The 14,530-nt window shown below is 39.4% G+C and overlaps 1 protein-coding gene across 2 annotated transcripts in view; it reads right to left on the bottom strand.

Moving 5' to 3' along the window:
* GRIK1 (glutamate ionotropic receptor kainate type subunit 1) overlaps positions 1-14,530 on the bottom strand; it is a gene marked incomplete at both ends in the record, with an annotated part of 166,081 nt that overhangs the window by 40,675 nt on the left and 110,876 nt on the right. For both annotated transcript variants that reach the window (XM_082330683.1, XM_082330684.1), the window contains 3 exons: positions 7,481-7,624; positions 11,181-11,354; positions 13,071-13,124. In XM_082330683.1, the coding sequence (XP_082186809.1) occupies positions 7,481-7,624; positions 11,181-11,354; positions 13,071-13,124 (372 nt within the window). The remainder of the gene's footprint in view (positions 1-7,480; positions 7,625-11,180; positions 11,355-13,070; positions 13,125-14,530) is intronic.

The following is a 14,530-nucleotide window of genomic DNA, read 5'->3' as shown; positions in this document are numbered from 1 at the left end:
TTTACACTACTGTGTTAATGGGGATTGGGATCCCATTGTAACAGATACCGCTTGTATAGGGGAGAGAGTATGTGAAGAAATCCTGTTCCACACAGCTAACAGACTAAATACACTAACCAGATGAAAGCCATCATCCATCTTTTACAGAGGGGAATCACAGCATTTCCAGCTACAGGACTTCTTCACCTAGATTTTTGGTCCTGCTGCATTTGTTTTAGGGTGATGTGGTAGCTACAAGCATGGGTGGTGAACAGCCTGATCATGTCAGCGTGTTGGAAGTGCCTACCAAGTTTTGCCTTATCAGGTAACCACAGCACAGGTTTTGGTGCTGTCCTGAAGTGATTTGCTCATGGTTGCACAGAGCCTGTGGCAGAGCCAGGAGCCAAAGCCAAAGCTCTGGCGTTCCCGTCCATCATCTTGAGTGGGAAATGTCCTCCCCAACTGAGCTGTTTTCCTATTACAGTGACATAGACCCATTGAACAGCAGGGATGAGAAGGAGCCTGTGGTGGCTTCATGTGGTGCAAAGCACTGTGTCATTTCCACCTGAGATATGGGACCCAAGTGCTGGCAAATCTGTGAATGAGTGAGTAGGAGGTTGTGCAGTTAAGGAACAGATTGTTTCAATGAGAGTACACTGCTCCAAAACCTGAATCATCTGCTTTTAACAGTTATCTTGTAAGCTCTTTGGAGCAAAGACTGTGCACAGTGAATGGCTCAATGGTGATGTGACTAGGGCTCCTGGGAGCTTTTCCAGTACAAGTATCATCCAGTTTAGGCCATGCACTGACACTTAAATAGAAATATCAGCGTGGAGTAAACGATGAGCACTTTTAGTAGGCCAGGACATACAAAATATGTTCTGAAAAAAGGTTTTGTGTAGCAAATATCAAAATATCCTCCATGTATTCAGATAAAATCACTTTATAGTAATTCTTGCTCACTTTTTATAAACAAGTCTACTTTCTAGGTAATATTTAAGAAAGTGAAAATGGAATGGAAGAAAATATATATAATCTTTTGTGAGATTTCTTGGTTTGATTTTAGATATCACAATATCAGAACCTGGCAGATAAATTTTTATCAATTCAATATGTATTTATTCTTACTATGTAAGTTCTAGGACCATTATTTTGCAATCTGTGCATAGATTGTTCCATAAATTAAGTGATTTTCCACTTGAAATTTGATTTCAGAATATGAATCCCTATTGGCATTAACCTCAGCCATACTTTAACTTCTTGGAAAGCTGACCATTATTTCCTAATAAATCATCATGGGATACAAGTCTAGCAGTTGTTTTGTTTGCTCTTTTAATTAAGAGTTTTCAGTTCAAAGTAACAGACAGTAATAGGCTTATATCAGAAATGCATCCATTACTTCATGGACAAGAAGTAAGTTTTTTAAAAGTGAAACAAAGAAAAATGTTTGTTTTAATGAGAGTGGATCAAATCCTAATATCAAATTATCTGGTGAGCAAAGTCCTACCAAAGTAAATATTTGCTTTGCTTTGAGTTAACCAAATATTGCTGCATCAGAGCCCAGAGAATAATGCAGCCGGTATCTATAGATGCTGTAACTGACTCAACACTAAAACACAATGACAAAGATGCAGCAGAAGAGACACTATTTTATGTTTTGGAGCTGAAATATCGCCATCTTTCTCCAGTCACATGCATAGAAATTTCTGTGCAGCAGAAAGACTGGGTTACTGACACACAGACCCTTCCTCAGACAGCAGGGGAGAGAGTGAGTTCTTGGGTCTTCTCACATCCTGAGTCTTTTACTCCCCACTTCTTTTTTTGTTCCACTCTGTAGATTTTTAATCCCATGAAAATACTCTTACATGTTGACTTTGGTAGTAGTAAAAGACCATGAAACAAAAGAAATGCTCTGTTCTCTTACAAGATGTTTTGTGCTCCTTTGTTTGGAGATGTGGCCAATTTTAACAAAAAAAAAAAAAAAAAAAGATTAATATCTCCCCAGATGGATTACTTTCCCTTCTGTCTTATTTTAAATTCGTACTTTTCCTGTAATGAAATATCTTCAATTCCTTCTTCTTCCGATGATGTTCTATGTTTATTTTAGATTTAGTTAGTTATTATCAAGAATCCCCTGAAAATTACATCCTGTGATTTGCTACCAGCTAAACAAGACCTTGTGTGTTCCTGTCTCCTTCTCAGAATGTTAGTCAGCTCATCAAATTTGGACAAAATCAATCTGGATGTGGTCATGCCATCGTCAACTCTTCTGTTCCCTGCATCAGAGCTTCCCAGGAAATCTAACAGTCCTGAGGATGGTTGCTTGCTTCGTCCCTGCCAAGAGAAAAACAAACTGGCAGGATCTCACCTGCACCGATGGATCAGAATGAGAGAGTAGGAACTTGCCATCCATCTAAAGTGCTGGGTAAACGTCAAACAGTTCAGAGATTTAAAGGATATAAGCTTTTGAACATTTACATGCTAAAAAAAACAATATCTGAGAGCCACAAAACAGCACTAAAAATGTGAGAAAACAGAGAAATCTACTACTTTCTTATTGTAGATCAACCAGGTCTAGAATAAGCATTTATATAGCAGATACCTCAGGACAGACAGGAGTTTCTAAATCATTTGTACACTCTCAGCACAGGTGAGGTAGACCTGGAGCTGGTTTTGGAGGCAAGTATGGGCTAGCAAGTGACTAACACACTGAATCATCATCACTCAGAAGAATTATTACAAATAAGTTGAGCCAGCTGCTTGAAAGATATACAGTTGTGGTAGTCCCTGTATGACAAAGTCCACCCATCTTGTTGCTTTCTATGGTCATTAGTCTAGCTCAGAGGATTGTCAGGACTTTTTTCCTGTGGCGCAGGTCCTCCCAGCTCTTTTTGTGGTGACTGGAAATTATAACGCTTGCCTGTTTCCCAGTTTTCCTAATTATGCTGATGGAGAGGCCTCTTTCTCTACAGAGCAAAGCTATCATTTGCTTATATGCCTTGAGTTTGGAAGAAAAGATTCCAGGAATTACATTCTTCTGTATATAGGTTAAGAGGTTTTTTTCTTTTCTTTTTGTAAAGAAGAAACATGGAATAAAAACATTTATAGTCAATGTAACCAGAACACAGAGTACCATGCTCTGAATTATCATCATGGTTTCAAAAAGCAGACAATATAATAACCTAAGATAATAAAGATGGCCTTGTTGCATAATTTCATTTCTTGATGCTGAGTCAGTTGCTGTCCTTTTGTACAAGGAAGGACCGGATACATCTTTTTTTTAAATTAATTTTACTCTTGAAGTAGAGTGTCATCCACAGACCAGAGTCACACATTGCTAGGTGCTTTAAGAACTGTAGAATGTGTTCAACATTTACAGTACTCTTCCTGTATACAAATAAACTAAATTGAGGCCTCATTTTAAATCTTTAACAATGAAAAATGACATGAGAATTTAAGCAGGCTTCTTCAGGGACTTAATTTTACTAATCCTTGTCTTTGTTGTAGGCTGGTGACATTCTATGAGGCGTACCACTTATTACTTGCAGAAACAAGAATCAGCTAGCAGAGGGCTGGAAAACCCTTTATAAATTCTAAGGAAAGAGTTTCTTGAGCTTGAAGGCATCTGAACAAGGCTGGTTTTCCAGTCGGAACATCTTCACTCAGAAGAATTATTACAAATAAATTGAGAGAGAGGTTTGAAAGTTTTTCAGACATGGTAGTGCCTGAATGACCAAGTCCACTTATCGTGTTGCTTTCCATGGTCATTACATTAGTCTACACAAAGAATTGGTTCAGCTCAGAGGATTCTTGAGAGCTTTTAATGTCACACCATGAAGGGAAGGCTGTATTCAATTACTCGATGCAATATCTGATGGATTGCTCTCACTCCTGGTCTCTACTAACTAGACATGCTTGCAATGTATCTTATCAAAAACACGATATAAACTGAAATGTAAATGCTTCAGATTTCTTTTAATCTTTGAGATTTGTGTGTGTGATTCTGTTTGAGGGGATTTAATAAAAAGTCACTCAAGATAAAGTCTGCATCTCTATCTTCTGAAATACTTCTTTATGCAGCTGTTCTTTTAATTGTTACTGGATTTGAGTGAGGGGAGCTCACATTGGTTTAGATGATAATTGAATAACAGGAAATCATTATTTTGGGGCTAATCTCATGCTCTAAAGGGGACATGACCAGGGAATTTGATCATTCAATTATAAACACCTGTTTCATGTTTACACACATTTTCCTTTTAGGAAAGGTGGAATCACCTTTCTCTCCCTATTCCCTCTCTGAAGGGAGACAACAGCCTCCTTTTTCTTTCTGGGCACAGGTAAGATGTACTCCCTGCAAATACTTCCATAAGGGCTAAAAGATTAAAATATCATTTAGATATGAATGACATTAGGTCACTGAGAGACAAAAGCTTCTGACAAGGATTTACTTTTCATTAAAAAGGTCTTAATGAGCTGTAGTAGAAAAGTCTTGATCCCAGACAGTGTATTTTATGTAATATCCTCCTTTGTGGGAACTAGCTGATGACCTCTCTGACCTCAAAGCCATCCTCAGGGCTGGGGGGCTTTGGTCAGGCTTGCTTTTCTCTGCAAATTTCCAAATGATTCCTACAACCAGCATTAGCTCATAAGATCTTTAGAGCATAGAAGATTACTCTTTTTGTTGCTGTAGTTGATTATGCTGTAGCCTCAAACATTTTTGCTAGTGGTTTTCTCCTATAGTCTTGCTGGTAACACTTCAAGTCTTGGTCATTAAGAAAAGTAGGCAGTAGATCTGCTACTGCTATTACCTGGTACACTTACCTGAAGTCCTAAGGTTGAGAGGGGAGTATTCTCACATTAAACTAGCCATCTTTTGTTTTGATGTTCTCTGAAAATTCAGAAACCAACTCCAATGCACATGCATTCAGATCAGCATGAATCAAAAGGCAATATTTTGCCTTAGGATGTCCACTTCCCAGTTGCTTTCAGGAAGAAGCTAACTCGTGTGTACCTGAAGGCCAGATATGACCTGAACCTTGACTTCCCAACAGGACAGTGACAGGCTGAAAAAAATTAATTTGCCATCTGCTGAATGAAGAGAGAAGCAGCCTATGAGCTGCTATACAAGTCAAAGGCTTTCCACCTTGACCTCTGCTCATGTCCAGGAGAGTTCTGAGGTCCTTTCTATTACCATCAGCCTGACGTTTTATAGGATTGGCCCACAAAGCAAATGAGATGACTGCAGTTTTATCACCACTAAAATAAAATGCAAAACCCCACCATAGAGCCATTGAAGTACTTGCTAAGCTCTAGCACCTTCAGGACTCATGGCAGGTAACATCTTTGAAAGTTGTTTATTTAAACTGCAGTACAGAATATTTGTCTTCAGCTCAGTCTGTAAAATGCCTTCACAGACTGTCAGTACCATATCACAAAATAGTAAAATTAAATTGTATTTATGTGGGCTCAAACTATCATTCTGCCTGCTTGACTTTTTTTCTCCATGCCTATTAACTTGATTCTTAATTTATAAAGTTCATCTATCCTTGTTGAGCAAACCAGATCCTAACATAACTGAGGAGGTCCAAATGTATTTGCTATTTAGTTTGCAACACCTGTTATAGCCTTTACAGGAAATGTAATACTGTCTTATTAAAGCTTTTTCTCTACTTTTAACAACCGTCTTTTTTGGCTACAACAGAAACAGGAAGATAAGACTCTTGGAGCATTTAAATCAGTGTTTTACTGACCATGAAAGACATTATCTGCAAAACGATCAGTAATTAACTCGCATATCTCACTCCATGCAAGAGAAGCTAGCTGTACATGATAAATGTGAACTGTATAACTCTTTAAGCTTTGAATTGGATCTGCTCAGATACGTCTGGTACTCTCAGTCAAAGTACTTCTTCTGTCTTAGGATTCAGGACCCTTAAGCTGTATACTTAGCATCACCCAAAATAAGTAGGTCACCACTGCAGAATTATGCAGGTGTGTTCACTGACACAAAGTCTTTTGCTAACTTTCAATTTGATTATAATTATTCTTAAAATGCACCAGAAATTGTATGAGTAGCAATGCTACCTCATTTAGTTTGAGGTTGAGAAGCAGAAGAGCAAAGGTCCCCACTTAGATGAAATCAGAAGGGAGGGAGAAGTTCATCTTTATTACAGACACTTCTGAGACGATTTTCTCCTGTCTTTTACTGTTCCTGCTACAGTCTTCCCACCTCCTCCCCAGTGGGGGAGCTGGATGCAGCATGGCTGATGTCAGTTTGAGAGAAATAATCTTCACCAGTGCTGCTTCCCTTACACCTCTGCGTGTTCCCATGATTGTGTTTCAGTGAGGAAATTATCTCAAAGCTTCCTTAATTCTTAAGTCAGGTCCCTGAGTACTGGGGTAACACTTGTCTTTTCTTTATACTTTTAAAGAGAGAAGCTTACAAGGAAACCTTAAAATTCATGAAACACCCTGTGTGGAGAGTACTGTTTCAGTAACTTTCTATGCTTTCTGTGTAGGTGAATCACCATGCCATATACTGCCTATGGCAATTCTAAAAAATTTACTTGGAAAGGTTTGAAGAAGGTGATGACAGCTCTTCTACACGTTCTGTAACCACCACATGTCTTGTCTTTCAGTTTGCTCCTACTATATTTCTGGATTCAGGTGTATGCCCTGACGTGCTGCCACCACTTACCTTGTACCTCAGCCTACAAGCCCCGTTCCACCTACACAAGTGCTAATGAATGTGGCTTTCATAGGAATCACACTGCCATGGACAAGAACTGGGGGAAAAGATTAAGTATATATAGGGCACTCCACATCATAATTTCTAATTTTCATTTCCACACTCTTCCCTAAAGGAAAAGTTTCCATTTGAAATTCATAATAAAAACTGAATTTTTGGAAGAGTGAAAGCATTTCAGCTAAAATGTGTATTTTTTAGAACATCTGTGGATCAAGCTAGCTCAGTGATGGATTCTTATGAGATAGTGCATGATTTCATGAAACAATTTACTTCTTTAGAAATACTGGCTGCAATATTTTCTGGCTATTGATTACTGATCAAACAATCTGCAAAACAATTGGAATTAAGTAGTGAAACAAAGACAGAGCTACAGGCTCACTTTTCTTTCAATTTCTAGGATGGCTGTTGTTAGTTATCTCATATTTTTAGAAATTATAAACATCCATAATAAACGTTAACCAAGCAAAAAACCTGGGAAGACTTATGGTGTGTTAGTCTGAGATTTTATCACACCTAGGGTTTAGCAGTTTCTTTTTTTGAAAGACCAGATAAAGTCTCCACCAGAATGCAAGCCACAGCCTTGTGTCTGTAAATCAATGTTTTTCTGCTAGGAAGGTGAGGAAGAATTGGATATCCCAGTGCCAGAAACCAGAGCATAGCATATGACAAAGAGCAGGGAGAAACAACACAAGCCAGTGCAGTAAAGAAGGAAGGAAGGATTATGCTGACCATAAGCAGATGGTTTACACTTGCCTCTTTTATCAGGTTCATAAATCTGGGTCCAAAACGCCACGGCTTGTGTCTGTGGCACTGCAGGGAGCTGACAGTCATTTGGGAGGCACGCTGGGAGGCCACTGCTACCATGTAAACAGCATCGTACATCAGAGCTGCTTCAGTCTGCATGGAAAAACAGAAAGGCTTTCTTTAATGTGTATCTTTGTGCCCAGTCCCTGCTTTTCTCTACTGAGAACCGTTTCCCTGGGCTGCTGTTATGGAAAAGGCCACTACTGGGCTCTCCGTGGAAATCTGAGGTGTAACAAAATCCATTTTTTTGCAGCTTATATTAATTTCAGCATATTTTCAGGTGAGCTTTGGGAAGAAAACTACACTGGGTAGCTACAGGAAGAGAGAGGTCCGTAGGTCCAGTGCAGGAAGGAGTGCATGGATAGCTCTGTGGCACAGAGAGTTTTATGAAGCCTCAGGAGATACAGCAGTCCAGGTCCCATCGTCCAGGCATGTCTTAGGGCCAAGAACTTTGCAGTACTCGGTCTTCTATAGTTTCCTCATGGGGTTTGCCAAAGACTCTCAGCACCTCCAAGTGTGTCATTCGAAAGCACCGTGTAGGTGCTCAAGGCAGTCTCTGCCCAGCCTGCAGGTTGGCGTGTCACGGTGGCATGGCATGGGGCATGTGGGAGGGCTGCCTGTCTGGGGCCCATACTGGCTCCCCATCTTCACTCTTCTCATGGCACTTGTGGGACTGCTTTCTTCCCCACAAGGTAGGCAGGCCCTGTTTTCCAGGGAAATCAATGCCACCGAGCACCTGGTAGGTATCCCACCAGACAGGCATCTACTGTCTTTAAGTGTCTACTGTCCTCGAGGATCTTGGCTTTTGGCACAAATGTGTGAAATGGCCCCACTGAGATCTGGCTAGGGCTGTTCCCCTGCCATACCTCCCACACTGTCCGAGAGAGACGTGGACTGTCTTTTTGAGGTGTCTTTTTTGGTGATTAAGTTGGATTTATACATCTAACTTCTAGTTGTCTAAGACAGGGCAGAGGAATACAGCCCTTAGATACTTAAATGTTACTAACATTACCGGATGCTGTTTGTGCATCTGTGTTCGTTTTGAGAATGGGTTTATTGGTTTAAAAGCATGCCCAGTAAATCCCAAACTGAGATTGCACACCCTGTCACTCTTTATCACTCTCAAGTTTTAGAAAAATCTCACCTTCACCTGCATTGTGCCTCAGTGCTCTCATGTGTGAGGTGGGAATGGCCATGTTTGCTTTAATGAACAGGGATGCTGTAAAAATGAAGTGCTTACCTTTCTTGTAAAGCTACTGAATAATTAAGCAGCGACCTTAAAAAAAAAGTACTAACTCTGCAGATGGGAAACTAGACTCATTTATATGAACTGCAAAGCTAATCCATTTTTTATTCCTTTCCCATGCAATTCCTTTGGGAAATTAATAGATTTGATTCTTCGTCTGTTTCATTTACCTAAGTAAATTACAACAGCATCAGTCTTATCAGCATTGGAGGTTTTTGCTGGCAATCAAATGTGATCTGAATTTATCAACTAATCTTAATATACTGCAGATGAGGAATCGCTCTTGACATGCTAGTCGGGAACTGCCCAAAACAATGCTCCCACAATCAGAGCAAATTGAAAACATTATAAATGGTGAGGCAAGCAGGAAGAGACAATAACAGCTGTTCTCAGTGTCAAGTGTCTTAAAACAGATAGTTGTTCCAAGTGGACCCAGAGACTAAAGACCTGATCCAAAATCCCTCAAAATCAATGGAAAGTTTCCCATCAATGTCAATGGACTTCAGATCAGCTTTTACATTAGACTGGGGACATGTCCATTCAGGACTGAATTTTACTTGACCACTGGAGTCCCAGTCTGCCTGCGTCCCAGGCCTAGAGACTCTGGAGGTACTTGGTGAAAATGCTTTAGTGCACCTCACTTTGCACTCCTACCTGGGACCACCAATGCTTTTACTTGATAACATGATGCATCCCACAGTGTTTGTATGTTGGCAGCATTGCCAGACGTGGTTGTTTGAATCTTGTGATTGTGTAACTTGTTACTCACCCATCCTGCTGTGCAGCAACAGGGAGGTTATATTACTTCCCTTAGCCTTTTATTTCTCCCCCCACTGTTGTTCTGTTTTAGGGCTTGGGGTTGCATGGAGGAACAAAAGGTCACCTCATTTTCTGAACCAAACCACCTTATATTGGTGTCTGCACTTGTGCACAAGAAGAAAGGGACTAAGATTTAGTCCTGGAACTTGTTTCTCTGATTTTTGTATTCTATTTAAATTATTGCAAAGAAACCCAAAGATCTCATTAGAACAACTAGGCCTCTGTGTGCAGTTTGGGTGTAAAGTGGGACATGAACTCAAAACTGTCTTGACCATGCCCTGCTGACTTCCCACAAGCTGAAATGAGGCATTATATACAAACAGTATAGCATGAACCAGAAGGGAGAAATCCTGAGTTAACAATAGGACATGTAAGCCTGATCCCCTTATACTGTGCAGCTTGTCATAGCCTTATTGTCTAATGAAATACAGCAGTACTGCAGCTCACCATCAAACTGAATAAGCAGAACTTGCTATGAATAGTTAAATGATCATAGCCAACTAGGAAGATGCTTTCCTTGGTGCTCATGCTGTTTCAAAGCATCAAGGACACTAAGAGATTATAGAGATGCAAAGGAGATGATAAGAGTCAGAGACACAAAGGAGAGCATGAGTAGTAAGAACTTTGTTTTTCCTAGTTCTACAATTGGGTGAATGCAGGTGAATAGCTATGTGTGAATAGCTACCCTTGCAGGTCCTGTGTATTCACATTAGAAGTTCCCAGGGACAGTTTTCTCCTCTGCTTTGCGTATGAGTGAGCACAATGGCACTGCCCAAACAAGCAACGGTTTTTTTGAAATGCTAGAGGTACCGCATACAATGCAGTTCTCTTCAGGATGTTAGGGTGTTTCAAAATCTTCCCTGAAATCATCTGCAGTAAAGTCTATTTCACATCACTTCAAACTCTACTCAGTACATAAGATACATTACCTTATATTTCAAAAAGATGGCAACCCTTCACCCTGCAAAACTGAATGGAGTCATGTTGTCCATGTAATTGTTCCTATTCTTTCCTTTACTTCTTGGGGGAGTGATGGGGAGGAAATCCTAATTTCCTGGCTTGATGATACCTTTCATTTATCTTTAAATTATATCTTAAAAGCCAGAGTTGCTGTAGATGATGGAAATGAAGAGAAAGGGCACTTTTCCAATTTAAAAATGCTATTACCTGTCCACATGTACAATATCTTTCCCTGCAGGTTATAAATCGTATATCTGCTCTGAAAGTTTTTGTTTCCTGTTATGTTCTTCACTCCATCCAGAACATTATTAGAGAAATGAGGCAGCAGTATATACATTTGACAACAATAAGATGAACGGTGTTATCTGGACGGCACTGTGATGGAAAACTGTCACGCATCTCTAGACCTGCCTGCCAGTGGTTTGTCACACAGATGAGTACAACATTGGTTCACAGGGCAAATGCACTTTTGGGTAGAAGTAGGCAAAAGGAAGTCTGTTTTGCAGATGCTGCTTCAGCATTTGCATTGTGAAATAAAGCAGTAATGGGATCGGTTCACATCCACTAGAACAGCATTGCGAAGCATGCTGTAGATGCCCTGCGTCATTGTGGTTGTTCACTTACTGTCATCATGCCATCGAGGAGGCCAGTCTCTGGTTTCGGTGGTGCCTGCAGACGCTCCATTGACCATTTCTCAATGACCGATGAAACTTGCGGGTTCTCAATGTTGAGTAGGCGAAACCCTGTCATATTTACTCCACTGTATCTGTAGGGTTCCAGGTCTAATGCAAACAGATCCTAAATCACCATTAAGAAAACAAACAAAACCACATGTAGTGTTTTTAAAGCAAAATGTTTGGAAGGTACAATTAGGCCAAAACTATATTTGATTTTCAATCCAAAGCTCAAGTTCTGGCTTTTTTTCCCTGTGAACGCTCTGCTTGCTCTAAAGCCTAGCCATGGCTGCTTCAGTTATAAATCTGAATAAACCAAAGCTGTGTGAAATTTATGACAAACCACATATCTCCTTTGTTGGAACGTAAAAATCAGTTCCCCACAACAACACTATTTTGCAACCAATCTGCACAGCGGTATCTAATTTTTATTTATAACAGTCCTCTAACTGTGTTACAGCTCTGATAAACTAACATGAGGAATTAGCCGGCCAATATCAAGCTTATTTCTCAACTTGGGGAAGGAAAATTCCAAGAGATGTCGAGAGCGGTACACTTTTACTACTTATGAATCCAATTTTTCTCCTGCCTTGCCTCCTTCAGGTGACTTGCTGCCAGTATGTCTAATGGACATGTCAGACCAGTGCACAGTAAGTCCATGTGCTTCACTGCTCGGCATTTACAGGGCAGAAAAATAATGGATATTCTAAGTGATATAATTGTGTGGCACACTCCACAGCTGTATTTATACAGGCAATGGAAATATGATAACTGCTTTTCAAAGCCTGAAGGCTGTTTTTCAAAACAACTTTTTGTTGATCCCAGCAGGCCAGTAAAATGACAAATGTACTGGTCATGGTTTAATACCACAGTAACCATCAAAATGTCAACATTTACAATACCACAATGTTCAGATCCCACCAGCACTGCTTACAGCTCTATATTATCTCATGTATATTGTTGATGGTGGTTACCATTTTATGTTAGATTCACTGGTATTGTATAAAACTGTAAGTTCCACAGTAAATCCTAAATTTTCACATTTTCCTTCATGTTAAAATGGGCTCAAAGAGAACTATTTCAAGCTACTACTTCAAGTTCCAAACAGCTAGAGAGTCTTTTCTGACTAATGAATTGACTATTGGATTCAAAACGATTTTTCAGTTCCACATAAAATTTTATATGGAAACGAAATAAAGAATAAGCTGATGCACATGAACAGATATAATCCAGCCCTCTAGGATTGTTGTAGCAATATTGGTTCTTTGCTGTCTCTCTAGTCTACGATGCAAATGGACCTTAAGCATGGATTGAGTTATGTTTATATATAGCATATAAGTTAAAATAAAGGAAAAATGTGCTGAAATAAGTATTTATAGATTTGTGCCATAAAAGAAAATTCAGGGGTTTTCTTTTACTATCAAATTTCCCAAGTGATTTTATACATATGTGATTTTGTGTTTTTATAAGTAAATTGAACATTTTAGCAATGAACCGCACCGCCCATGGTGCTTGCCTTCGGTTCCGCTGCCAAACCATTCATTCATTACTTTGTTTCACTCTGATCCACCTGTACTGATGGCTCTTCCTTCGCAATACTGGAATTAATTAATACTGGAATTAATTTTGATTGTATTAAAGTGTTAGCCAGCCCCACAGATACCGCAAAACAGCTTCTTTACAAAATTGTGACTCCTGATATTACTAAGGAATGTTAGTACTCATTCTCCAGGGGTTTCCTTGAATAATGGCAAGAAAGATCTACTAGAAAAAGTGTACATTTTTAGTTGTCTTTTCTGCAACAGGGAAAATTCACCCCCAAATGTTTAGTGTTCCTTACCAGTGTCGTAAAAAAGTAGTGGTAGTATTCAGTCATCATTCCCATGGAGAGAATCTGTTGAAAGAGGTTGAAAGGTGAATGTACTTTACACTGGATGCTTTCAGTGTACAGTCTTTTGAAAAGCATGGGTTAATCTGGAACGATACGTTACAGGTTATGAAAACTTGACTACAATAAAACCCACATTTTTCTTCAGGAGGAAAAAATATCATATTGTATTTAAATTATGTTTTTATCACCTCTGCTCAGGAAAGAGATTAAAGATTGCAAAACTTCTAGGACAAGAAAAATGACTAGCAATAACGAGGAGCTGTTTTTTTAAAAGTGAAATTCTTTAGTCTGCAGTTTAGAAGTGTTACAAAGGAATTTACTGGCAGACAATGGAATTTGTAGGGAAAAGTGCTTAAGTGCATTTTTTTTTTTTTTTTTAATGCTCCATTACCAAGTGAGAACAAGACACTTGGTGAGTGCTCACTGAAGTACACCAGAAAAACAAAAAGAAAAAAGCTTCTATAAATGCCTTTTGTTCCACCTGGGGAATGCAGGTCCGCAGGAGGTTGTCAAAACAACTGGTATGAAAGGATTTCTGGTCTGGATTAATTTTCCAGAGTCAGACCTTTTGAAGGTCTGCAAGGTAAGGCTAGCATTTAAAGGCATACTGACTGGCCACCTCAGCTGGAAGAGGATGAATTTTTTCTTCCCAGCCCTCACATTGCAGGAAACCTCGAGAGGGATGTGTTTTGTTCCCTCAGCCCCTCTCCAAAAATCATTGGCAAAGCTTGCATAAAACATCCCTGATGGCATAGAGCAGGATGCTCTCCAGTTTCAGCCCAGCATCACCCATGCTTGTCGCTGTGTCCACGCCCACTATTACCATGATGCGAGCATTTTGCCCTCTCTGGGATCTTGTGAAGAGGAGAAGGAATTATGAGCTAGGAAACTACTGAAGAATTCATTATCATGACAGTAACATGGACAAAGGTTAAATGTTATTTAGTCTTGATCATAGTAACGTAAGCATCTGCTATTAATAGCATTTTAGTACAGTTTTAGCAGTGCCTGAATATCTGTTTGAAAGACAGGGGAAAATAGTGTGATTTGGCTTGCCAAAATTCTCTTTCATGGCAAAAGCCTCTGAAAATCAGTTGTGTGATTGTGTATTGCAATTCCTCACATAAAAAAGGAAAGAACCTAAACTTTCTAAGCTGTGGTAGATAATAAAAACAGCTCAGTGTTAATCACAAACAACCAATCCATTTCCAGCCACTAAAAATCAAGCCAGAAGGCAATTATTTTATAGAAGTGCTCCACTGAATTTACATGTCAAAATTGCCTTTTTTATTTCTTATTTTTTTAATCCTCTTCTATTCCATTTCTTAGAGTTATTTTATTACCTGTAGAAATGAGCAAACTAGCAATCCTGGAGACTGATGTTCCTTCCCTATTTATGCACAGAAAAT

The sequence above is a fragment of the Platalea leucorodia genome (assembly GCF_965183815.1).
Source record: "Platalea leucorodia genome assembly, chromosome: 2".
In the NCBI taxonomy this organism is placed as follows: Eukaryota; Metazoa; Chordata; class Aves; order Pelecaniformes; family Threskiornithidae; genus Platalea; species Platalea leucorodia.
This window is presented reverse-complemented; position numbering and strand designations above follow the sequence as displayed.